Here is a 27390-nt window from a genome sequence, read left to right on the forward strand (position 1 = left end):
AATCCTCTCCATACATGTGATGTTTATCTTGCTCCTTTATGAACTCATTCGGTGAGTTCATTTGTAATTAGAAATCTATTTTACAGGAGGGCATGATCAATCTGCAATGTGACACAGAGTGCAACTCCTTTAAGTAAGTCTTTCATGCTTTTATAAAAAGCAGACTCTTTAAAATGGCTTACAGCAATGGCTTGAATTGTGGCCAAGTAGATAAGAGCGAGTTCATCAAGGCCCTGATACAATGTCAATCCAACAACCTGCATGGAACACAAAAAAAAAAAAAAAGTTCAAATCTAGCAGAGCTGGAATTTCATCATTTTCTGTGAAACACAAGGCATGTTTTCTTGTTGCTACATGTTTAAATGCAAATTCTAATCCTGTGAGCTGTACACATACTGTTATGTTAAACATATTTCTCCCGGTCTGGGTAAGAACCACAGAAACTTTGATTTTGCCCTTGGAAAGAAACAGTGAATAAAATATCATTTTGTATGGGATTTACGTGTTATGTTTTCACCAATACAGTTTTCCTAGGAGACCTGCATATTCCTTGGGAGTATTTAGTCTAGTACTATGAAACGAAACACAGTAAAAAAAAAATTCCCACATGCCCTTGCACTGAAAGACAATTAATAATTAGGGTTAGATTATGATTTCATTTACTCTGGCATAAATCCAAATTTCTTCTATGGAAGTCAGTGTAGTTACTCTGGACTTATATCAGAACAAGTGAGATCCTAATTTTGTCCCTAAATGTGGCAGAAAAGATGCACTATCATTGCTAGCATTTGCATAAGAGACTTAAACCAGGGGAATAAAGACTCTCCCGTAGAACATATTTCTTGTGGAAGGATCAAAATATTCATGGGTCACTCCCACAGCAAAAAATAATCAGGTGCACCTAAGAGCAGAATTTAGCCTTAATAGTTTTACTCAATTTGTGGTATAATTACAGCTCATAGCGATGCCCTTTAGAGGTATGACTTCTGAAAAACAATGTGAGTATTAGTGCCAATTGAAATGAAGTGCATATCTATATTCCTGGCACCAGTACTGAGGTGGGAACTTATTTTGTATATAACTTCACTTGCAATAAAGAAGTGTCTTAAAGTTTTTCACAGCTTTTGAAATAGGTAAATCCTTTTACGATAACAATATATTTCAGCATGTTGCTGCCTTCTCAGAACAGATGATTCAAGGTGAAATTCCTGTGTCATTAATCAGGATCAACAAATGCCATCCTTTTCAGTTCAATAGTTGAAAAAGAAAAAAGTTTTGAAACCACTAGAAAAGAACACTCAAATATTTAACCATCGCCACATTTCTCTGGTTATAAGACTTTTCACTGATATGACTGATATGACATTTAGAGATGGGCCTTACTCAACTTCCCCAGATCTTCATATCCCTGAATTTCAGGCAAGTTCGAACAGACATCCAAATTTCTGTGTCCTATTTCTAATTATTAGCTCCATCTTGCTGCGCAAGAATTTACACATCTATCCATTTGTCACCCGAATGCTCTCCAATCTCTCCCCCCAGTATACTGTATGAACCCTCCCATTTTAGTAGCAGTAATTATGGGTGAACTCCCTCCCCAAATGTTTGACGTTTCAGTTGCACGGATGCTGAGGACTGAGATGATCTGTTGGGGTTATTTGCCTTCTTTCAGGGACCATTTCAAGGTGTGTTATTACACAAACTGCCTGGAACACAAATCAGAACTATACATCATTATGATTCAAGAGATAACAGACCTTAAAGTTATAGGTAAATTATACCTTTATTCACCTGTTCAGTCATGGTTTTGTACAATAACATCCTGACATGGATCCAGCTAGCGTGCCTCCATCAGGTTCAGCTAGCAGAAGCATCCGAATGTGTGGATGTTTATGTGAGCCTCGTGAGTACACATGTGCTGAAAATCTCATCAGGAGAGGTTCTCTCATGAGCTTCCTAATTCTGCTGCTTCAGATTCTAGATTGAAATAGTGTGAAAACTGCTCTTCTCACAGTATTTCAGCCCTTCCAGAAGAAACATTTCACAACCTCAAATCAGGATCAAATTCAGCTCAGTTTTGGAAAATGAATAAAGATTCAGGAGCTATCTTGCTTATGTATTTATTTTTAAATCAGCACTTGCATGTCCATGGCTAATAATTACACAGGAGTTTTCCAGCTTCTGTTGAAAGTGGCCAATAAGCAACTGAAATAGTGTAACGCGCTATTTAGCAAAATGATTGAAAATTGGAAAATCATTCCTTGAAATATTTTATATCATTCTTAGTCTCTGAATACACCCTACCAGTTTTCGATTGAGACTCACCAATTCCACAAGGGGAATGCAAGATTAAGCAGACTGGTGAGTGCACAAAAACAATGAGTGGCGCTATTCAGTTCTCCAAAATATGATTGCCAGTAAAGATACCGGATGGAAGACATACCTCTTAGTATTTTCAGCAAGTAAATGAGGCACTAGTGATATTAGAAGTATCCTGATTGGTGGTGTACTGCAAAAACACTTACTAATTTCAACAACAACAACAAATATCAGCAAGAAATCCAAATCCTGTGGGATCGTCTGAACGACTAGGGAGGAGTATGTTTAAAATAAAAATGCTCCTTCCAATTTTTTATTAATTTTATCCCTTTGTTCTGTATTGACCTTTTTGCAAAGACAGGCTGTTTCTTACCATGCCCTTCAGTGTCAGATCTGCTAAGGGAGATCGGTTACCATGGAAATCTGGCCAAACGTGTAAATCAACAGTGAGGAAACCCACAGGCAAAGATTTCTTAATCAGATCCAGGTGACTGTTCAAATATGTATATATATTTTGAGCACTAGAAGAAAAACAAGTTGGGAAAGAACAGGGGAGGGAGGTTATTCAGTGAATGTAAAACATTTGCACTTCTAATGTCAAATACAAGAAAACCATCAAAAGGGGTCCAAAAGCCAAACTTAAAGTAAAAGAGAGAGAATCATTTCCTTGCCAGGCATATGGCAATGGAGAGTGGGGGTGGGGGTAATTAAAGCCCACTATCAGCCAGAAGAAGGTCTGAGTTCCTACACTGGGCAGGGAGGTGGGCAGACAGTGAAAGCTGAATGACCTTCAGAAGCAGTAACAGCTGCACTCCTTGTGCAATGCCTCCTGCTGGTCCGTCCTGAAACTGCAGCTGACTGGCATTATGGCGGCTTGTCCGCAACACTGAGAGGCGGGAAAGCAATGGCGCAATGACGACCGAGAGAAATAAAAGCAGAGAGGGAGTGAAGAAATAAAAAAGACTCCCAAAGAGGAATGAAAATAAAATCCCTTTACAAATGTTAGTAATTTCTGTTGTTAATCAAGAGTTCCTCGTATTAAAGTTTTCAATTTTTGAGACCAATATTCAAATATACAGTATAATTAAAACTAAGCAGTAAGGGGAGAATGGGGACAGCGAGATGATGATATGCAGGGGAGGAGCTGACTAAGGTCCCTAAATTTAGTTTTCTCTAAGTTCTTATAATGCACCCATCTCCACATTATCCACGTGCCTTTTTCCTGAGCCAGCCATGGTTGTGGGATTAATGATGAACTCTTCTGTGTTCTGGCTTGCAATGGCCTTCGTGACATTCCAGTTAAAACATGTTGCAATTATGGTGAGAATCCTTCTTTAAAAAACTCTTGTATCATCATAAACAGATTTATAATTTTATTTTTGGTCTCAACTCCTAAGAAATCAGAGTAGGGCATTTAATTTCAGGCATCTTGATCAATAATACCATCTAGCCTTAATTACAATTGATTAGCCATTGTCTCACTTACTGTAGGTCCAAAACAGTGATATTCATTTAGCCTCTACATGTATATTCAATCGTGCACTAATGAGATCCCTAAGGGAATTTGGCACATGCTTTACCACACTGACTTCTGACCTCCTAGCAGCTGTATATTTATACTTTACATTCAACTATTCAGCAGCATGTTTTTTCAATTATACCTTTCCATGTGTGTGCTATCAGAGAATATCATTCAAAACGAAGTACACTTGGAAGACATTAAAATAACTAATTCACATCATTATTCACATTCTTTTAAATGTGCTTTCTATGCCTTCCTGGAACTGAATTATGATAATTTTGAAAGTTACGATTCTTTTTTTCATATAGTGGCCTTATTTTCTGCCTCCCTAAAGATCATATTATAAACAGTACCTGCTAATAACCAGTCACTGCATTTCCAGTAGAAGCCCGGCTTTTATGGGGTGAGAAGGAAAAAGGAAGAGGGCAACTTCATTAAACATGAGGCCTATCCTACTACCCAGCTTCCATCTGGCCCTCTTGTTACTTGGATTCCCAGGGGGAGAAGCTAGTCCAGAGCACAAACCCTGTGTAGCAGAGGTTGACATTTAACCATGCCTTCTCAAGCAAGCACATATCCCTAGCACTACATGTCTCCATCCTCCTTTTCTTATAGATCTAGGCCCTACAACTCTAGGTCTGGTTAGAATGAATGGCAGAGCTCCCTCAAACACCTCCCAGTGCTACTTGTCAACCAAGCCCATTGGACAGTGTTGGGCGACTAATTTTCTGAGCCAATCCAATTTCTATTTAAGACAAGGGAAAGACATCCATTAACTTCAGCAGCAGTTGGATCGGGCATCATGTCCTGGGACCTAGGGCTTTACAAAGCCAAAGGTTATGGCTGTCATCTAGCCAGCTGTTCTTTGACCATTTCAAAATTATACAGGAGTTACGCAAATAATAATAATAGTTTATATTTGTAATGTGGGCCAGATTTCAGAAATCAATGGGAATTAGGCGCCTAGTGGGATTTTCAGAAGTGTCTATCTGCATTTTTAGGCCCCTAAATACCTCTGAAAATCTGGCCCTAAGATCCACAGATGGAAAGAACTGCCAATTATTATTATTATACATTGCTTGAAAGATCCCAAAGCACTTTACAGATATACATCACTACTGAAAAGCAGTCATCTCTATGGTGGGGGAAGAGGAGTCAAAACAGCGCACTGCTCACTAATGGAAGACAGGGAAATTCTGTCCAAAGACACCAGGGCAAAACACTGCTCTTACAAAAATCTGCCATAGGATCTTTGATGTCAAGCAGAGAGGGTCTTGTTTTTCAAGGTCTCACCACAGAGGGACCCAAACAATGTAAACTACATGGAACTTCGTATGTCCTCCATGGAAAAATGACGGGGTGACCCAACCCCAGTCAGGGTTAGAACCTGTGATTCTAGGAAGATAGGGTATTTCAGCTCTGATGCTTAGACCACAAAGTCATCTTGAGTCCACACTCTAGCCAGCATAGGTGGAGTTTTACTATCTCAATAATGTCTATATGATATTATCATACAAAACAGACCTGATTCTTCATGGCCTTGCACCCTGTATAGTCATTTACACCTATGTGAAGTGGGTTTAAAATGCCACTAGACATGTGAGTGGAGAATTCTGATGTGTTGGCATTTTATACTAACTTTACTTGCTCTGGACCAGCATAATGACAACACAAGGTGAAGAATGAGGCCCAGTATATCAGAATAGTCCCCCTAAAATACTTAAAGGAGATCTGTAGGCAAATAACTCCCCATCCCCTCCTCATCAACAACCCCCAAAACCAAAACAAAACCCTACGTTAATATTAAGAATTTGACTTAATTTGAGAAAAGACAGGAACTTCAGACCAAAACTCTGCACTAAATAATCCCCTTCCATTTGGCTGGTTCAGCTGATATAGTGCTCTGTGACGACGCCTCAGAATAGCGGGTGAAGTTTTAGGCCACATGTGCTGTAATAGCTAGGTACAAGGTGATGCCTGAAGGGTGGAATTTCAAACTGAACTGCAAAGTTCCTGGCTTCTGTCAGTTTAAGTTAGTCCCTTAATGCTACCCTTTTTCGGGGAAATGGGGAGGAAGGTGAAGTTATAAGTGGCTTGTTTACTAAATTTATAGCTATGAAAACATATCATTAGAATGGCAGTGTCTGGAAAGCATTATAAAAATACCATTGGTATATTAACCATATAAAATATTATGACCCTCTTTATCAACACTCTCCTGCACAGTTTTACTAACTGCATGAGCCTCAAATAAGAATTAAAGATACAACACGGTATCACACAGGACGGTTATATCATCTTACATTCAGTAGTCAAGGATTTTGCACTGTGTAAACTGTGTTTTCTCATTCAAGAAACTCTAGAATCTCAGACGCCTCCTGCAGACACGCTGCACGCATGCAAAACATGGCTGGTACTGGGGTGATCCATCTCTTAGTTTTAACTATCCCTTTATTCTGGGTTTGCATTCCTCTCTACACCACTGTCCCAGTCTTTTTTTCATATACTAGCTATTCTTTCATAAAGCAGATTTCTCCTAATAGTGCAACGTAAGCTAAACCTCACCATCTCTGAGGTTTGAGACATGGCAAGCCCTAGGCACCCAGGTCTGCAGCATGGACAATATACTGTGCTACCAAGAGACATATTGGGATGGATACAAAGAAGACTTTGATGTGCAAAGCAGGCCAGCCATACCATTTGGGTAAGTATTTGAACCTAAGGGTGAATATTTTAGGTTTTTAAAGCTTTGAACCCTGAATTATCATTACAGAAGCCTTTGCAAATACTTCCAATCAGTTCAGACTCAGGGGACTGAGTTCACAGCCAGCTTGGCTGATCCCCACATCCTGAAATGGGAACGTTGCAGTATAGGGATGAAGGTACAATGTCATGTCAAAATGATCTTTGCAAGGTCGATGTTTTGATAAAGAAATAAGAGTGGTGACCTGGCTGCCGCTTTTGCTTGTAACTCTGGAAAGGCAACATGGCCTCGGACTACATGATCTATCTGAAAAAGATTAAAAAGAAAAACAACCAGCTTAAAATAAATTAAATTTTAAAATTAATTCCTGGTAAAATACATTGAAACTTTGTCATTCTACATTGACAAAAGAGCTTCCAGCTTACTCATGAAGTACTAAAACCTGGTCCTACTGAAACCAATAGCAAAACTCTCATTGATTTCAGTGGGATCAGGATTTGGCTTAAAAAGTTTAACAATGACATACCAAAAATGAGCAGAATGATGAGCTTATATCTTCTCAAATAATTGATTGCCCGTTAGCTTGAAGTAGCCAACACATTTGTAATGGCGAGTGTGGAGACTCCACAAGTGTTTATTCAAGTACAAGGACATTTGTTTTTCACCATGAAAATCCATTAACTCAAGGTTAAAAAAGACTTACCCTACACAGAGTTGACATGTGAATTGGACCCTCTAGGGAAAGGTGTCTAGCGTTATAACACAAACCAATGCCTTGTTTAGGACTGTGTGGAATTTCAAGATGGCAATTTAGCAGCTTTTGTAGCCAGTCCATAATGCCTGTCAATGGCATCCGTAAAGGTAATGAGGCAAAACTATGGCTACCCAGAGTAATGCATATATAGGTGAGTGATTTGGCAAGACCTGCTGGCAGCAAGTCAGGACAGGTGTTTAATTTTGATTAGTATTCATTAGTTTGGGTGCTGGGTGTTAACAGTATAATAACATTTATTTTAACTATGCACACACATCTGTATACAGGAAAAGAACTTCATACATCTTGATTCCCTCTGGACTTTGTGTAGGAGATGAAAGAAAGCCATTTATAAAAATATAAATGGTGTTAGAAACAAAGCTGTGGGCTGGACTGAGATTGGCTGATTGAAATCTTAACATCAGAACAAGTCAACTCAGGGCTGACCCTGGTCATTATGAACTGTGCAAGTTTGCCCAGAATATGTTTGATGGGATCTAAATAAATAAAATGTGATTATGTGCTTTGTGTGTGTGTGTGTAGGTGTATGAACACATTTTACTTACAAAAAATCTCTATTAATGCAATGATAAGGTTTGCATATTTAAAAGCTCAGAAATTAAGAAATGCCGAAGTTAAGGCTGGTTGTGTAAACTTACCCGTGCTCCCTTGTGGATATGCAAAATTATGTGATTGCATCTTATTTCTCGGTTAATGCAACAGAACATAATACAATATTTTCCCCTGTTTTTTCCCTATTTATTCTGAAAATGCAGTTCAAAGGCTTAGAAATTCCTTTTTAAAAACATATTTTTTCACCAGGACAAGCAGAGTCTCCAGGCCTATTTACAAACTTTGGCAGGTTTTATGGTAGCCTCATATAGAAAAGTGTTATTAGAACTTTTTAAAGGGAATGGGATCTTTATTTCACTTTGGCTTAACTCTCAATGGGTTCAAGTGACTCTGTTCAAACTTTGCAAAAAAAAAATTTCTTCTTCATCCAGAGATCAACTACTAAAAACATAATCCCAAAATATGATTTTTCCCTCAGAAAGTGAGAAGTGTGTGAAAGCAGGATGTTATGATGGCTACTGCTTTGCATAATTATAATGGACACAACCAAGCATCCACCCTTGTGTTTATTTTACATATATACTTCCTCTCCCTATATATACACAAAACACATGGACATATAATTTGAAAAAGACCACATGAAATATTTGATGAATATCTTGATAAAGATACATGTTCCCCAATATACCAAAGGTTACTGCTAATGTTTGCTATAGGCCCTACCTAAAATATCTGTTTCCAAAGTCCTCCAAGGACCCAATCCTCTGAAGTAGCAAGTGCCTACTAGGAGCTGAGAAAACTTGGAACTTTGCAAGATCAAGCCTTTTATCTATTAACAAATTAAACTGATACGTATTGTGACAGACCCAGACCAGTGGGGTACAGGAGTCTGGTAGAAGACACATATATTGGCCACTGGATAAATAGTTTTCTGTTCCCTGAGTGACCAGCGCAGGGGCTCTGCTAGAACCAATTAAGACAGGTAGGCTAATTAAGACACCTGGAGCCAATTAAGAACATACTAGAATCAATAATGGCAGGCAGACTTATCAGGACACCTGGTTTAAAAAGGACCTCCCCTCAGTTAGTGGGGGTGTATGCAAGGAACGAGAAGGCATGCTGCGGGAGGACTGAAGAGTACAAGCTTGATCAGGCTTCAGGAGGAATATCCTGTGGTGATGATAAAGAAGGTACTGGGGGGAGGTCATGGGGGAGAAGCCCTGGAAGTTGTAGCTCTAGCTGTCATGCAGCTGTTACAGGAGATGTAGACAGCTGTTATCCACTGGGCTGGAACCCAGTGTAGAGGATGGGTCTGGGTCCCCCCCATTCCCCCAAGTCCTGATTCAACACAGGAGGAGTTGACCTGGTCTGTGAGCAACACCAGAAGGGAAGGTCTAATTTGGAAAGGGATCTGGCTTGTCCCCAACCCATATGGGACAGCAGAGACAGTGCAGCTTGTTCTCCATTTCTCCTATGCTAGCCAGCGATGAGGTTAGCTGAGTCTAGGGCAAGTTTGAGTCTCTAGCACAAGAGTCTCAAACATGTGGCCCATGGGGTTATTTTCTGTGACCTGCCAGCTCCTTGTGGCCCTCCCGCCCCCCCTCAGCATTTACCTAGAGTGTCTCTGGCCCGGTGCACACAGGGGGCAGGGCAGAGCCTGCCCACCCTGTCCCCGTGCCGCTCTGGGAAGTGGCCGGGACCTGGGGGAGGAGGGGCATAGGGGGTCTGTGTGTTGCCCTGGCCATGCCTCCAGGTACCTCCCCCGAAGCTCCTATTGGCTGCGGTTCTCTCTTCACAGCCAATGAGAGCTGCGGGGGTGGTGCCTGGAGGCATGGCCAGGGCAACACACAGACCTCTGTGGCTCCCCCCCCCCAAGGTTCCGGCTGCTTCCTGGAGCAGTGTGGGGGGAGGCAGGGCAGGCAGGTAAGTAGCCTGCCCTGCCCCTGGTGTGCGCTGGACCAGAGCCAGCCCCCTCCTGCACCCAAACCCCCTCCTGCACCTGGACCCTCTGCCCTGAGCCCCCTGCTGCACCCTGAACCCCTCCTGCAGCCCCTGGGGGCAGAGTTGGGGTGGGGATTTTGGGGAAGGGGTTGGAATTGGGGCAGGGAAGGGGTGGAGTGGGGGTGGGGCCAGGGCAGCGGGGGAGAGGTCAGTGATGCGGCCCTTGGGCCAATGTACTAGTCCTCATGTGGCCCTTGTGGTCATTTGAGTTTAAGACCCCTGCTCTAGCAGAATCAGCCAAACTGAGGGCTGCCATGAACCTCTGAGGTGAGCAAATCCGCCATAAAGTGCAGGACCCAACAAGGTAGAGGAGGAACTTTATCACACTATGTATCTGTATATCTAGCCATACTCCTTGCACTCAAGGGAGAGATTTATATGACAATATAGCAGGGACGGGCAAACTGTGGCTTGTGAGCGGCATGTGGCTCTTTTACAGTTAAAGCACATCTCTTTAAGTCCTCCATGCCCTCCCCATTCTCTTCCTATCAGACTGTTTGGGGGAGCTTGGGGCTTCTGCCCTGCAGTGGGGTGGTGGGGCTAGGAGCTTCTTAACAGACTTTAGTTACCATTCCCAAGCAGCCAAGCATGTAGTGTTGTTTGCAGCACATTTGCTTCTATGATATTACAGTGTTTGGGACCCGCCTCTCAGGTGGTGTAAATTGGAAGAGGTCTGAGTTCAGTGGTGCTATGCTGATTGACACCAGCTGAGGAACTGTCACTATATTTTAGTAAGAAGCTATTTGTGCCTTTGCAGACTCACCAGTTTTCCTGTAGCACTTTGGCCTCCCTCGTTCAACCAGAATCCAGGCACCATGGCTGAGTAATGGGGACCCCAAACACCAGGCACAAAAATGGGAGCATCGCTTATCTGAAAAGACAACAGTAAATCTAGTTATTCTAGTTGCCTTCTGTTTGACACAGTATTTCAAGGGCTAACATTTAACAGCAATTAGGAGCTGATTCTGGAAACGCTCATGGAAGTCCTCTGAAATAGTGGTTAAAGCACAAAGGGACATAAGAATCTTTAGTGCACCTGGCACATAAATATCTTGCGACACCGGCTACAACAGTGCCATGCAAACACCTGTTATCACTTTCAGGCGATACTGTTAACAAGAAGCAGGCAGCATTATCTCCTGCAAATGTGAACACACTTGTTTGTCTGAGTGATTGGCTGAAGTAGAACTGAGTGGACTTTGTTTTATTTTTGAATGCAGTTTTTTTTACATAATTCTACATTTGTAAGTTCAACTTTCATGATAAAGAGATTGCACTACAAAACTTTTTTAGGTTATTGAAAAATACCATTACTTGTTTTTTTACAGTGCAAATATAATGTGAACACTGTGCACTTTGTATTCTGTGTTGCAACTGAAATCAATATATTTGAAAATGTAGAAAATATCTATTTAAATGAATGGTATTCCATTATTTAACAGTGCAATTAATTTTTTTAATCATGCAATTAATCACGATTAATTTTTTATTCGCTTGACAGCGCCCTAGTTTCAATGAACTTTTTAATTGGATGATGTTCCCTGTGCCAGATGGTGGTCAAACACTAATCGCTGATTAAACCCACTCTAAATTTTAGTCACCTATCTCACTGGCCCGTCCTAGCATGCGCATCCTGTAAATTTTCACAGTTGAGATTCAACGTGGAACTTCATGGTCCATAGGGAATGACCCTCCACTACTTACATGGTTCATACACACAATAAATAAAAGTCACAGTCCTGCTCCCAGTAAATGCAATGCAGAATTCCCATTGAATTCAATGGGAGTGGGCTCAAAACTTTAGTAGAAGAAGATTTTGGTAAAGTTTAGGCAGCGCCCACTAGAGTAAGCTTATTGGCATGTGCACATCACACGTTTAATAAATATACCAGCAGAAAGGTTTCTGCACAAACAATAGTCTGCTCACGCTGTCATCTTAAATTACAGATGATTCTCAAGAGTAACATGAAATTAAGTAAGAAAAACAAAGAAGAGAAATTGGCTTCCCAAATATTTCTCAGCAATCCCCAACCCTGATTTCTCTGGGGAATAACACAACTGTGCGTGAGAGAATCTTACTCAAGTGTACCCACACTATCTGCCTCGATGTTTTTAAATACTTTTGTTAAAGATCTTTTGTGCTGAATGACCTTTTTGCACAACTAACTGCAGCCACATCTCATTAAAAAAAGCATGAAGAATGACTGCCCTGCCCCTGAATTCAACAAGCCATGCAGGACATCAAGCAGATGTGTCCACCAAAAAGATTGCGAAGGGTGTATGTTTTTTTAAATTTTTTTAAATACTGCAACAGGCTTAAATTGCAGAAAGGGTGGTTTAGGCTGGACATTAGGAAAAACTTCCTATCAGTGTAGTTAAGCACTGGAGTCCTGACCCACAGTTCTCTACTCTAACTCAAGACATCACAGCATCTCTAAAGAGGAGAAGGACCATGCAGAGCAGACTGGACTTGGATTTTTAAAGTCTCATCCAAAATAGTCTCAACACACCAAACTTTGTGGTAGTCAATTTACCTATCTTGAAAGGATGAAGAACCTGCAATTCTAGAAAGGCTAGCTAATCTAAGTCAGAGGCTCAGACCACTGAGCTATACTCTCCCACACATTATGGATAAGAGTGACTGCACAGACTAAGTATGCTAAATTACAAGGCCCTCTGAAAATGAGACGTTTACAGACTTACAGGAAGGTTGGAACATTGTTTTTGCTCCATTGTTCTTTCTTTTCCATATTTCCTAAAGTACTACCCCAGTATTCCGAAAACTGTCCCATATTCTGTCAGCAGTGACTAGAAGAAGCAGATTGATTAAAAGACTGAACTGCCCTTGGAGCTGGTACTGCTGGGAAGCAGGGGATTCTGAGTGGCAGCAGCCAGGCTCTGTATTTTGGAAAATACCCACAGGAATTTGCCAGGACAGGATGTTTCTGTGCTGGCTCATATCTAGTTGCACTGAGACTTTCCTATCATCTTCCTACCAAAATACCATCTGTATACATTCCAGCAAACTTTCAACACATGTATGGCACAAAATGAGACAGTAACATATCTATGCATTAGTGAATAAAGCCAATGGGGCTTGACTCTTATTTCTTCTGCAGGGTAGGATGATCAGACAGCAAGTGTGAAAAATGGGGATGTGGGCAGGGTGGTAATAGGAGCCTATATAAGAAAAAGACCCCAAAATCAGGACTGTCCCTATGAAATCGGGACATCTGGTCGCCCTACTACAGGGAGAAGCTTTCTCCTTCCTCTCCCTTTTAATTACTCTGGGACAAGGAATGTTGTGTTATCATACAGAGGATTATCTGCCCTGTTCCCGGCATCATTAGATTTCTCTCTCTCTCCAGCTGCTTCCCCCACCTCAAACAACTTCATACACTTGCAGCTTTGGCAGGGTAGGCAGCTAAGGAGCATAACTGAAGATAGTGGTCTCTGTGAAAAAGGTGAGCTGAGAGGATTCCTCTCTCACTAGAACAGATTCAGAAAGTCTTTGAAGAGCAGTGGCATGAATCATCTTCCACACCTGTATGTAGAATATAAATAAAATAGCTTGGCATTTCCCTTCCCTGAATTAGATTTGGAGGATGTGTGACGCCTGCAGCTGCCATCTGTATTTTCATAATAAAAAGCCTAAACTCTGTCTCGATTTACGTCATATGCAATCCCACTGGAGTAAATGGGCCTACACAGTGGAAAGGGTGCAAAATTTGCTGCAGCTCCACCATATTTACAGTTTTTTATATTCAAATAGAGAATTTCCCCCTGCACTAATGTCATATCCTTTCCAAATTAACCTGTGTATTGACTTTCAACACACCCATGTGCTGGCATGGATAGATCATTACTAGTGCCATTACTTGTCTTGCTGAAGCTTGGGAAAATCATAGCCTTCACAGGGCAGAAACAGAAATTTTGGATTTATGAATAGGTGATTTTTATTTCTAATGTGAATAGGAGAGGTCACCATTCTGGTCTTGAAAGCTGAAATGGGTATGAGGAGGGAGACCCAGATTTTCTGCTTCATATCTAACCAAAATTGTTACTCTGTATAATAAGACTTAGCATTCAGATAGTGTTTTTTTGTCTTTAAGGCACTTTACAAACATTATTTGATTTATTACTTATAACACTGTCACCACCTCCTTTGGCCAGTTTTACCTCCCTGATGAGATAGGTTAATATAATTAATTAACCTCATTTTGGTAACCAAAGCATGAAACTGACACACATGGAAGTTAAATGACTTGCCCACAGTTACAGAGAGAATCCCTGTCAGAGCCACGATTAACACCCATGTGGTTCCTGGCTCCCAGGCCACTGCATGATATTTACTGCCACAAGTACTTGGGGGCGGGGGTGAGACACATTTGGACCTATTCACATGGTGAATTCTAATATGAGGAAGCACAGCCCAAATCTATACTCATTTAAGTGGATTAAACATATTTAGAGAAAATATTGCCCTCTCTCCGTGATGGTTACTTACAGACATTCTCTGCTGCTTTTAGAGAACAATTTCTGCCACATAGTATTTTAGTTGGGATAGCAGATTTTTTTTTATGGAGGAAGCTGCTGCCTTTTCCATGTCTTCCCAAAAAGCACATGCCCACCCATTTATCAAAAATGTTTTGGAACATTTAAAATAGCTCCTAGATTTTGATCTGGACAAACTGAAGAAATAGTCTGAAATACATAGGATGATATTCAATAAGGACAAATGCAAAGTACCCCCACTTAGGAAGGAACACTCAGTTGCATACCTACAAAATGGGAAATGTTTCAGAGTAACAGCTGTGTTAGTCTGTATTCGCAAAAAGAAAAGGAGTACTTGTGGCACCTTAGAGACTAACCAATTTATTTGAGCATAAGCTTTCATGAGCTACAGCTCACTTCATCGGATGCATACTGTGGAAAGTACAGAAGATCTTTTTATACACACAAACCATGAAAAAATGGGTGTTTACCACTACAAAAGATTTTCTCTCCCCCCACCCCACTCTCCTGCTGGTAATAGCTTATCTAGTGATCACTCTCCTTGCAATGTGTATGATAATCAAGGTGGGCCATTTCCAGCACAAATCCAGGGTTTAACAAGAACGTCTGGGGGGGGCGGGGGGGGTAGGAAAAAACAAGGGGAAATAGGTTACCTTGCATAATGACTTAGCCACTCCCAGTCTCTATTGAAGCCTAAGTTAATTGTATCCAATTTGCAAATGAATTCCAATTCAACAGTCTCTCGCTGGAGTCTGGTTTTGAAGTTTTTCTGTTGTAATATCGCAACTTTCATGCCTGTGATCGCGTGACCAGAGAGATTGAAGTGTTCTCCGACTGGTTTATGAATGTTATAATTCTTGACATCTGATTTGTGTCCATTTATTCTTTTACGTAGAGACTGTCCAGTTTGAGCAATGTACATGGCAGAGGGGCATTGCTGGCACATGATGGCATATCACATTGGTGGATGTGCAGGTGAACGAGCCTCTGATAGTGTGGCTGATGTTATTAGGCCCTGTGATGGTGTCCCCTGAATATGGGAAATGACTGCCTAGGAAGGAGTACTGTAGAAAGGGATCAGTGGGGTGGGGTGGGGGGGGGAGGTTGGTCATAGTGGATCACAAGCTAAATATGAGTCAACAATATAACACTGTTACAAAAAACATCACCACCATTCTGGGAGTGTTGTAAGCAAGACATAAGAAGTAATTCTTCTGTTCTACTCCGCGCTGATTAGGCCTCAACTGGAGTATTGTGTCCAGTTCTAGGCGCCACATTTCAGGAAAGATTTGGAGAAAGTCCAGAGAAGAGCAACATAAATGATTAAAGGTCTAGAAAACATGATCTATGTGGGAAGACTTAAAAAATTGCATTTGTTTAGTCTGGACAAGAGAAGACAGAGGAAACATGATAACAATTTTCAAGTACATAAAAGGTTGTTACAAGGAGGAGTGAGAAAAATTGTTTCTCTTAACCTCTGAGGATAGGACATGAAGCAATGGGCTTAAATTGCAGCAAGGACAGTTTAGGCTGGACATGAGGAAAAACTTCCTGTCGGCATGGTTACGTACTGGAATAAATTGCCTAGGGATGTTGGGGAATCTCCGTCATTGAATATTTTTAAGAGCAGGTTAGACAAACACCTGTCAGGGATTGTCTAGATAATACTTAGTCCTTCCATGAGTGCACAGGACTGGACTAGATGACCTCTAGTCCTACACTTCTATGATTCTATATTTCTACTCTTCAGGTGAAAGAGAAGTTCTGCATTTTCTAGCAGAGAGGATAAAGAAAAAGAGTTTTGTCTGGGAAGGTTTAACCTCAGTTTGTACTCTATACAAGCTTATACTAATATGTAAGATATGTAAACATTATAGAGAAATCAGAAACAACTGAAATGATGAATTCAGTTTAACAGTATTCAGCTGTGGTACAACTGCCAGAAGGCACTTTTTGTTATGAATAGATCATTTGGATGAGATACAGACCTGATTTCAACCCTGACGTGCACTAGGAAAATCAATGTCAAACTATCTGGGATCAGAAGGCGTGAGGAGCACATCTGGCAATGCACAAAAATATAAAAAGGCTATAAAATATATGATGCTATGTAGAATTATGCTATGGTACCAAAGGACCAGTTTAAACAGCACTGGCATGAGATTTATAAAAAACATGGCTTAAAAAAATTCCAAAACTCAATTGCAAAAGTATATGTGGAAGAAACAAATTACTCACAATTATCGTTAAAAGCTAACTTGAAATAAATGTAAGTGAATCAGTGGCGTCATTGTCTTTAATCCAAATTAAGATCATGTAAGTTTTCAACACTGACATTTGGTCCAGACAATGAATGGAGCAGAACACAGACCTCTAGAGCATAGAATCATTTTAGCCTATACCCCATCCATAAAATGAAATCACAAGGTAAACTCAATCTATATTGCTTAACTGGTATTGTTTTGCCAGAACAGCCATAATTGACCAGGCATGCACAGATGTTTCCTCCTCAGTTTTATGTAAATGTCTCTGTAATTAGAGACATGATAAAATAAAACAGGTGAGAGCCGTTTTATAGAAGCATGAATTCCCGCAGAACTTTCCTTTTTAGTTGACTCCATGTGTTGATGGTATAACCTTACATGAATTCATTCCATGACTCTATCTGAGAAGTTGGCTATTGGCTGAGAAGTAAATCTTTGTATTAATAAGGTACACTGCAGTATGTGTATCCTTTTCCATTTTCACCACTCCATCCGAACGGGGCCTCTGTGACAAGCTGGCAGAGTTACAGTATCAGGGTCGGATTCTCCTCTCGTTCACAATAGTTTTACAATGGTGTAATGTCATTGATTTCCGTGGAACTACTCTTGATTTACATCAGTGTACATGACAGCAGAACTGAGCCCGCAATATACTGTCAGAGCATTTGGCGACATGAACACTTGTTAATGAGGAGCTAGGTCATAAAGCCTGTTTGAAATTTTTTCATCTATCAGCTTTTACAGATGGTGGTACAGAATAATAGCTGCTGTTGTTAGGGTAAGGTACATAAGGAACAAGATCCAAGATATTTAGTGAGAGTGGACAGAAAAAACAGTGCTGTATCAATCACCAAGTAATATATGCTGTCTATACTTCTGGTCTTTGATCTTTGACAAGTCAGCTACATGCATTACCTAGTGTGTTGTCTTCTAACTTTCAAATCTATGCCTTACTATAGGTTGAGAATATTAATATTCATTCAACCCAAGGCTTTAATACTGATGGGTATGATCTTATTTTAGTAATCATTCTATTGTTTTGCTGCTCCTAGCCAAGTGAACACACCTCCATGACAGAGAATGAAGATCATTTTAAAAAAAAAAGTGTGAGAGAGAATTCAGAGGGAACACAGAACCTTTCATCTCTAGGTCTCTGGTTTGAATCCCACTCATGTTATTAGCTACTGAATATTACAATTTGGTGACTTTTCAATGGCCTGTATTAATTTTGGTGGACTCAGTCTAGTTCCCAGATGTCCACTCTGCAGTTGCCAAAGAGAGGCCAACAGCTAAATGGGCACAAAAACTGAACTACCTTTCAATCCTAGAGGCAATTCCCCAAGGCCAAGTTAAAGAAAACTAAACTAACCTTGTAAAAATTTTTTACATCACATCAATAATTTCTACAATAAAATGTAATGGAATTCAAGTTGCAGCCTGATGCAAAAGATTAAAAAAAAATCAATTAACATATGGCAGCTCAGACATGTACTCGAAAGAAAGGGAAAACGTTCACTGCAATCTTTGTTACAGGTGTGTATATTTTCAATATTGCAAATCCTGTGATGTGTACAGCACTTATATTTTTGTTTGATTATATTCTCCATAAAGCATAGGCTCTGTGGCAATCGTTGGTTTGTTACATAGCTGTACAGTTTTTGTGATGTGAAATCACACACCATTCTATGGCGATCCACAGCAACTGAGCTGCATTGTAATGATACTGGAACCAAGCCTGCAAACATTTGTGCTTGTGAGTAACTATAAACGAGTAGCCCCACTCAGGTCAAGGAAGTCAATGGGAACTGCTTGAATTAGGAAAGAGTAAAAATAGAGTAAGGACCTCAGGATTTGGCCTAAAGACATTTGTATGAAAACAGGAACTTTGACTGTTCCTCTGATGCTGTTATTATTCCCCAAATCCTCTGAGACAACAAAACTTGTTGCTATGGCAATTATAAGAATTGGGGATAGACTGGCCTCCTGACACTTGGATCAGGAGTAAGATGGGAATCTAAAGATTCTCCATATCTGAGGCTTGGATCTAGTGTTCCAATTCAGACTCTCCTCTAATTATAAACTCACAGAGAGAGAACTGTCAGGCACAAGTAGATGAGCTCTTAAAGGTTCCTGTTTGTAAATATCCTGAATGCCAGCACTTACAGGAACAGAAACAAAAAATAAATGACATGTATGCAGAACTATTTCTAATTTTCTAAGTTTGCCATGAAGCATTAACTGCTCTTCCAGCAATAATCCTAAACAGAGTGTATGATTAATGCCTAAGAAAGTAACAACATTCTTGATTGTCTCAGCTCTGCATGTGTTTCAGGTGAGTTATTATGAAATGGCATAATGTGCTGTACAGTTTGGCCTTATATCTAACGAGTTAATTCAAAGAAAAGTTAATCAAAATTATTAAACATTTCCACTATGTTCATTAAAAACAAAATAAGGAAAGGTATTTTAACACTGATTATATGATCATGATTAAAATATTAACAAAGCATAAGATTTACCTAATGGAAGGTATGTCTATCTTTACTTCGACTGTATTTTTAAGTGGGGGAAGGGATGCAGAGGAAAATCAGTCTAGGCCAATATTTTCAAACTTGGGAGCCAGAGTTTCAGCTGGCGTGTACATAAACTGATTGAAACCTGCCATGGATCTGGGCAGACTGCAGATCTACACACTTAAGTGATTGGTCTGATTTTCAGAGATGCCAAGAACCCCTAGTTACCATTAACATCCAGGGTCAGCATTTCAGAACCCCAACCCAGCTACTCTGGAGCCCAAATATGGATTAAGGTGCCTAACTTTAGGAACCTGAGTCTGAAAATGTTGTCCCTACTGTTTGAGACTCTATAATTAGAAGTGCCACTGATTGTCTGTACAGCTGAAAAAGGCACCTTTTCAAGTCAGGAACAGACAGTGCCTGGACATAGAAAAAGGGTGGAATTTGTCTGCCTTGAATGCTTCTGTTCTTACATTCCTGAATGTAGAGGAGCAAGAGAATACTGGAGGACATGACTCCTGCAGTAGGAGTTTTGCCTAAATGAAGAGTGCAGCACCAGCCATTTAATCTAGGCTTTCAAAAATTAGGAAATTGTGAATCTACCAAAAGGATCCCTGAGTACACAGCTCCATGGTGTACAACCACAGCCACCCTGGGAACATTTCATTTAGCTGCAACCACAGTAAATATTTACTACATTAAATATGTAATCAAGGACTTAATAAGCCAGGTTTTGGGTTTTTTTTTTTTTAAAGGGAACCTAGCTGTTGACATTTTAAAAACAGCTCAACTACATCTTCATGCTGAACATTTTGAATACAGAAAAATAAAAGGATAAAGTTGAGCGGTAAAGCGCCCCCTTTATTTAATTTAAATTTAACTATATGATTCAATGCAAGATATATCAGGCCTGGTATTCCCCTGTACCAATAGAGGGCAATGTGGGAGGTGACAGGCAGTGTTTGTGCAGCCATCCAGCCAGGAGTTCTGCCAGGGAAAGACAGCTTTCAGTTGCAGTCAGGGGAGCTCATCTTGCAGAGGCTGCTTTGGGGATATAGTACATCACTGTATTCCTTGGTGACTTGGCCATGCCTCTCTTAGGCCAGCTCTGCCGACTTTTCAGACTACATTGGCCAACTCCAGTTTCTCCAGCAGAGTATGAGGCGTGGGTGCCCGGTGCCGCACAATATCACTCCTGGAGAGAGATTTTCTGTCACCTGAGATGGACAGCCCTGCATTATACTGGTGACCAGCGTGTCTCAAGAGTGAATTACTTGCTAATGATCTACCCATTATTTAAAAACTACACACAGTAATTTAAACAAGTCAGTGTTATTTAACAGAGTAATATATATAAATACTTTAATTGTATTTGCTTATTTTTCATTGTTACTCTGTAATAATAGCTTCCTGACTATTGCATTTTCCAACCTACATGTGAGAGACTTGTCAGATATTTAAAATATTACAACCAACTAACTTTTGCCTGGTTCCATTATGCCTGTTTCCTACACTTCTACTCTGGCCTCTTTTCAATGTTGCCTGAATGTTAAATCCATCTTGCGCATGGGTGTGGGCAGGAATACACCAGGTACACCATGGCATACAATTATTTTCTTTTTATTCCCAAAGGCCAAGGCTTCTTATGGCAATTGGCCAAAAAAAGAAAAAAGTTTTAATCTGTTAAATTGTTTTTTGAGTTAAAAAAATAGTAAATTCCTAATGGATTCAGAAGCTTTTTGCTAAGCACTTAAGCACCCGCAGTAGGGCATTGATTTATTTTATCGTTTTATTTAATGAAATGTCTGGATACAAATTAACCTTTTTTTTTATCATATTTACTGTGTCGCCTGCCTTGAAATGGGAACTACGAGTGCTTTGATAAATGGACTGAAAGGTTGTCTGGTTACATGATAGCTTCTAAGAGCCTAGTGGTGTCCTCAGCTGAAATGCTATTTCGTACCATTCTAAAGCAATACTGCTTAGTGACTCACAAGAGAACTCCCACCCCTGCCACCCATTGCAATAGCTCAGTGGGGATATTGGGCCTCAACAGAACTACACACCAATTTGTATCACCCCATTATTTTTACTCCTTTTCCACTGTCACAAAAATACTGTTCTTTATGAAGATTGTAACCCTTAGACAGACACTAATGTGTCCTGAAGTTAAAGTATAATCTTAAAAACGGCACATTTCATGGCTATGATCAGTTAAATTCCCGGGAGATCGTCATAAACATGGACGAATTCCTCTTAACATTTCCAACCAACTAAAAAAGGCAAAAAATTCAAACCTGAAAATCAGGTAGGGAATCTGAGTATCAGGAAAAAAGAATGAAACTTACTATAATACTGACTTAAATTCAAATGCAGAACAACGGCAGTGTCTCAAAAGAACATTGGGGTATGTACTTTTAACTCTAAACTTTTTACCTCAGATTGTAACTCCTAGAACCACACACAGGTTATGTCTACATTGGAAAAAAATAGGTATGTTCTTCATTCAGGTTAAAATAGCCATAACAACATGGTACCACGGCTTTTAAGTTGTTTGCAGCTCAAGTTAAAAGCTATATGGCATCCTGAGGTTGTATTTGAGCTGCTAACCCAAATTAAAAGCCATGATACTGTATCTTCACTGCTATTTTAAACAGAATTAACTAATGTAGTTTAGCTAAAGTGAGTTAAGATCACACTTTTTGTGTGCGCAATGTAGACACAACCAAAGAGCAGACTATCAGCAGCACCATACCCCTTCTAGACCTCACAGAAGCCTTTCTGTTGGTCTAGGGATAAGGGAGGAGTAGAGGCTGAATGGCTGGGCTTCAGTGTGTGTGTCTTGTACACATTGGGAAATCTGTGTGGCTGGAGTGAGGAACAAAGAAGTAAGCAGAACCCTAAGTTATCTCATCATTTCCACAGACCCCTCTCCATCTAGGGTTCTGGTGCAGCCCCAAATGGGAACAGTCCTGGTCAGCATGGCTGCAATGGAGATGTATTGCCTAAAAGCTGGGGTGCGATGCCAGGGGCCAGAGCCAACACAGAGCCTCCATAGGTTCGTCTACCCAGCAAGTGGCAGCCTGCAGCTGCAAGAGTCAGAGCCCAGGTTGGCAGACTTGGGCTCACACTACAGCTGCGTAGACATTGCAGCTCAGGCTGGAGCTCGGCCTTTGAAGCCTAGGGGGCAGGATGGGCTTCAGAGCCCAAGCTCCAGCCTGAGCTGCAATGTCTATATCATTATTTCTAGTGCCACAGAGCAAGCCCTGTAAGCCCAAGTCTGTCAACGCAGGCTCTGAGCCTTGTTGGGCTATCCTGTTCCATATCCCTTCCTGAAGGTTATGCCATAGAAGCTGGCCTTCTGCTACCAAATGTCTTTATAGTTCCTCTAGTTAGGGCCAACACCTGAGGTCCTTACTCAGACAAATCGTCAGATCAGATAGACGCTCAAAGAGTGTTGAAACTCCTGCATGAACTGGAGTTTAGCTGCTGGATAAAGTGCCCTGAACATTTAGCTCCCAGAAGGAAAAAGAAATGCAAAAAGTTACAACAGTAAAATAAACACTTCCCTTGTCTCAACACTGTGACTCATGTGATTCTTTATAATGGCCTAATCCTGTGAGGGGCTGAGCACCCATAACTCTAACTGAAATCAATGGGAAACATATGAAGAAAATCTCTCAAAATTGGGGCTGGTTTATTTTCTTCAGCCTGCATGAACGTCCCAGTACAGTGGAGTACAGTTAAAAAGATTTATTTTCCCTTTTTACCAGTAGGAAAGGCGTCAGTGGTTTGAGCTGGAACTCCCTCTATCTGTAATGGGGAATGTCACTAGTACCAGCAATATCTCACCTACTGGTAACAGGAAACTTCAACTGCACTCCCTAGGTGTTACTGGAAGTCGATTTACAGTACATAGGATGTGCCATCTCACACTGTTTTAAACATGCTGTTATTTGAAAAATTAAATGGGCAAAATACTGAGTGCTTTATTCAGTGTTTACTTGCTCCTTACTTACTGATACAAACTCCTAGTGACTGCATAAACACAGAGAGGACCTCAGGATTATAACCCACAGTTATAAACAATGAGCTCAGAGTAAACTCTGATTCTCAGGCACACGGAGAGAAGGGCAGCAGCTAATGCGTCACTGTACTTTGCTCACACAACTATTGTACATTCTCCCTAATTAATTCTGTCCCAACTGGTGCTTCCCCCACCCCCGACTCGTAGTTGTAGAGGGAAGAAGAAACTCAGATAAACAACTGTTGCTTCATCAAGGGCTGCGTGAGACAGGATGAAGAACAAAAGTCCTTTGTGGTAAACCTGCTGCCCATGTGTCAATGGAGTTTTCCTGAATTTAGTGGTTTGCTGCTGTTTATAGAAATTAAAAATGTATCATTTGTATAGTACTGTGGCCCGGACAGTCCTTAATATTTTGCACTTACTGCATATAGTACCTTGCATTCCAGGATCTCAAACCACTTCGCAGACAATTAATTCAACTTCCCAGCATTCCTGAGACACGAGTATTGCCGGGGGGCTGGAACAATTTGTGTAGTGGGGGTGCTGAGAGCCACTGAACCAAACTGTAAACCCTGGATATGATGGAAACCACTTCAAGCCAGGGGGTGCAGTGGCAGCACCCCCAGCATCTCTAATTCCAGCACCTATGAGTATCGCTATACCTATTAGTGCTCAAATTGGAAATTATTTACTTGTATTACTGTAGTAAAGGCTGTCTTGAAATCCTCTTCAAATGCCTTCTCTTCACAACTCCAGAACCCTAACTGACTCCTCCCAAGCCTCTTATCTCCCCCTTTTCTGTTAGGAAAACAGGATTAGAGGGGCATTGATGCATTAAAGAAGATGCACTAATCTTACTGCTATGTATTCTCCTGCTTTTTGCTTTTTTCCATTTCTTTATTGTCATCACTCTTTCACCCCATATCCTACACTGCGATTCTTTCTTTATCTCCATACCATTTTCAGTTATTCATCTACTCTTGTTCTCTTTCTGTCTTATTCCATTCCCCCCCACCCTCTCTGCCGTATCTCTTTCCATTCTCCTCTCCCCCTACCAATGTGCCTCCCCTCAGTGTTGTGGCTGTCCTCTTCTTAATCTCCTTGGTCCTCGTCTTCACCAGGATGCTATGATTGCATACCCTGAGGGTGCAATCTGAGCTTTTGTTTCCATTTTCCAAGTGGGCAAATGGAGGTGCAGAAGAAGGATAAGTGATTTGACAAGATCATAGAGCAAGTTGGTGACATGGCCATAAACAAAACCCAGGAGTTCTGTCTGAAAGTTCTATATTGTAGCCACTATATCGTGCCACTTAGTTGAAAACATTGCAATTTTAAAGAGTTTAAATCCCACCAAACATTGTTATTTAATTGAAAATCAAAAAAAAATAATTTAAAAAGAATCCATTAGACTGTCTTGAGTCAAGAAGCCACCTTAGCAAAGTATGTTTCAGCTGCACACTAGCCACTCCATTACAGTTTAATTCAGGGTCAAAGGAGTTAATATTAGGGTCAGCATAACCTCTTCTCTTCTCTCCACCAGGAAGCCTAGCACATGGAAAAAAGTGAACTGTTTAATAATCTCCTGCCCAGTCACATGAACAGAGAAGGCCAGCAATGTGAAAGGACAGTCAAACACACACAAATCTGCTCGTGATCTGAAGGAAATCCTGTACCTAGTTTTATTAGGGGCAGATCATTCGGTTAAGAAGCTGGGGTTTTATCTACACCCTGGGTCTCAGGCTAATAGATTTTTCTAAAATCAGGAGAAGAATAACAAAACTGGATACTTTGAGTTTAGATGAAATTTTGTAGCTGTCAAATCTGATATATTTTTGAACTATTAAAAAGGAAACAAAGGAAAATCACCTTAAAACATTGAAAAGGAAGCTAAAATTCTGGCTTGTATCTACTAAAGAAAGGAATTTCATAGTGAATGGTTAGATCTTCAGTATATCGAGTTACAATGGGATACACTCATTAATTATGTGCTTTGGTGAACCTAGACAGGAGAAGTTTGATGTTTAAAGTGTGAATGTTCATTCTTTCGCTTTGGATTTAGGCCAGACCTAATGTTATTTTTATGTAATTTCTATATGGGATAATACAGTGATGCTGCAAGAAAATGCCAACAGAAACAGATTCTCAAAGCTCAAACACCCTTACAACACAGCCCAGCACAGAGCAGCAATCTGATTTACATTCTCCTCTCATCTCCTCCCTTCTCAAACACCTCCCCTCCACCGTTTGCTCCAAACCTAAGGAAATCATAGTTACAAAATGATGTCTCAAGGTGCTATCCTCTAGACTCTCAGTGGTCTCACCTTGGGAGGATAAGAAGTGGAGTCTCTTTGTAAAGCAAGAGATGGGATATGGAGTGAGGGAGGAGTCTTGCAGGGGAAAACCCTAAGAACAGCTAGCTGGGTAGGAAGCTCAGCCTAAAGCATATGTTTGTAGACCTGAAGTTAAAAAAGAAAGAAAACGCTCAGGAAAGAAATGAGTTTTGGACACAGAGTCAGAACTTGTCTGTATTTCATTGTGTGAGAAATTTAACACATGTGGTGTTCAATACAATTTGCCCTTAATGTGGACACGTATTGTCATGTTTAAACACATGCTTGCTGGTCACAGTTAACGGTGGGGCGTGGGGCGGAAGGCACATTTGTCATTTACATTTTATATAACCCTGGAGGGAATGGTAGGTAGAATTTGTAAATCTAAAGAGACAAACATTTAAAAAGTCACTAAATTCTTCTCTGCCTCAGTTTCCCACCTACAAAATTGGAATAAATCTCACCTCTCTTACATAGAAGAGCTATGAGGCTTAATTCATTCATCACTATAAAGTTCCTTGAGATACCTCAGATAGATGGTATTACAAAAGTACATAGTATTATATATCAAACATCCCAATATACAGCTTTATGTCACACAAGGGTAGCTTTCAGTCAATCAGAGAATGAAAACTACTGCGTTGATGGAATCTTCAAAGCAAAGCATTTTCACTGATATCAATGACACAGCTGCAGATTATTAGTCTTAGTCCAGTTTTAGAGAGGATTATTTTCCAAAGCATTTTCTCTGTCCATAGCTGTACCATGACACTCGCTTTGAATTCTAATGGCCCGTTCACAAAAGGGAAGCGGAGTTGACAGCAGAGTTTTCTGGAAATGTTATTAGGCATTATCTACTTATATACAATACAGTTATTATACTGCTTTCAATTGTATTCTCATGCATAGGTGGAGTTCTGGCCAAGCGTTGGGGAGTAAAACCTGGATTTCAGTGACAAATGAGCTAAATAGGACCTTTCCATTCTCTCAATCAAAGATGTACCTGAGTTGAATTATGCCTGGCCATGAGCAAAGGAACCTTGCTCCTAACAAAAACTTTAACAACTAATTTACGCAGAGAGCCTTCCTTTCATCTCTGCCAGGCTGTAGGAAAGGCTGGGAGGCAAGTTGAAGTAAACATTACACAGGCTCGGCACTGCTGGCTCTAAAGTAAACTCTTCGACTTCCTATTTACATTTCAGGATCTTAAGCTTTGCGGTTTTCTAGCTCTGCAAGTAAGTGCTTGGGGTTTGGGAGGCAGCCTGCATATGATCTCCAAACATCACCCATATCTTACTAGCCTTTATTAATAAAATAAAGTGAGGTAAAAAAACACAACCATCTTTTTATACAACCTTCTAGTGAAAATATTTCACTTCTCACAAAAAATATCAGACAAATTAATGCCAACAATGGGGAAGTGGAGAGGGATCCTCTTGCCAAGAGAGAGGGGGAAAAAGTTTCATGAAAGAAAATAAATAAGAGAAATATTTGAGGAGTTGTGCTCGCTCTCTCTTTCTCTCTTTTTAAAGTATGTAGAAATGTAACCCCTGTAAGACCACGTGCTGACAGGAATAGTACCATGGCATCCAAATACGCTGTGACCTTTTCTAGCTGCAGCGCCTGAGTCATGGGTACAGAAAGGATGGGCAGCCTCTAACAGGGTGGTAAAATAAATATGGTTTTCATTTCACACAGCCCTCCCTGAATGTAAAATGTCTTCATTAGCTGGGAAGTCAGCATTGTGACGGCTGCCCAGTGCAATATATAAAGCAGCAGAACTGAACTGAACGAGGACAGATTAAGGGAGAAGTTCCTGTCCTACTGATTTATTTCCCTCACTCAAAAGACACTAGCTTTATGAT

The 27390-nt window shown here is 40.5% G+C and overlaps 1 protein-coding gene across 6 annotated transcripts in view; it reads right to left on the reverse strand.

The window, feature by feature from the left end:
* The window catches only part of FGGY (FGGY carbohydrate kinase domain containing), a 191843-nt gene that overhangs the window by 47655 nt on the left and 116798 nt on the right, over positions 1 to 27390 (reverse strand). For 5 of the 6 annotated variants that reach the window (XR_013636198.1, XM_078854115.1, XM_078854116.1 and 2 more), the window contains exons 9-12: positions 10637 to 10744; positions 6790 to 6851; positions 2693 to 2840; positions 183 to 257 (exon numbers count right to left, since the gene is read on the reverse strand). Coding sequence is in view for 5 of the 6 variants with exons in the window: in XM_078854115.1 (XP_078710241.1) it covers positions 183 to 257; positions 2693 to 2840; positions 6790 to 6851; positions 10637 to 10744 (393 nt within the window). In the remaining variant the exon portion in view is untranslated. The remainder of the gene's footprint in view (positions 1 to 182; positions 258 to 2692; positions 2841 to 6789; positions 6852 to 10636; positions 10745 to 27390) is intronic. The other variant, XM_078854117.1, reaches the window with a different exon arrangement.

Source organism: Lepidochelys kempii, chromosome 8 (assembly GCF_965140285.1).
Source record: "Lepidochelys kempii isolate rLepKem1 chromosome 8, rLepKem1.hap1, whole genome shotgun sequence".
In the NCBI taxonomy this organism is placed as follows: domain Eukaryota; kingdom Metazoa; phylum Chordata; order Testudines; family Cheloniidae; genus Lepidochelys; species Lepidochelys kempii.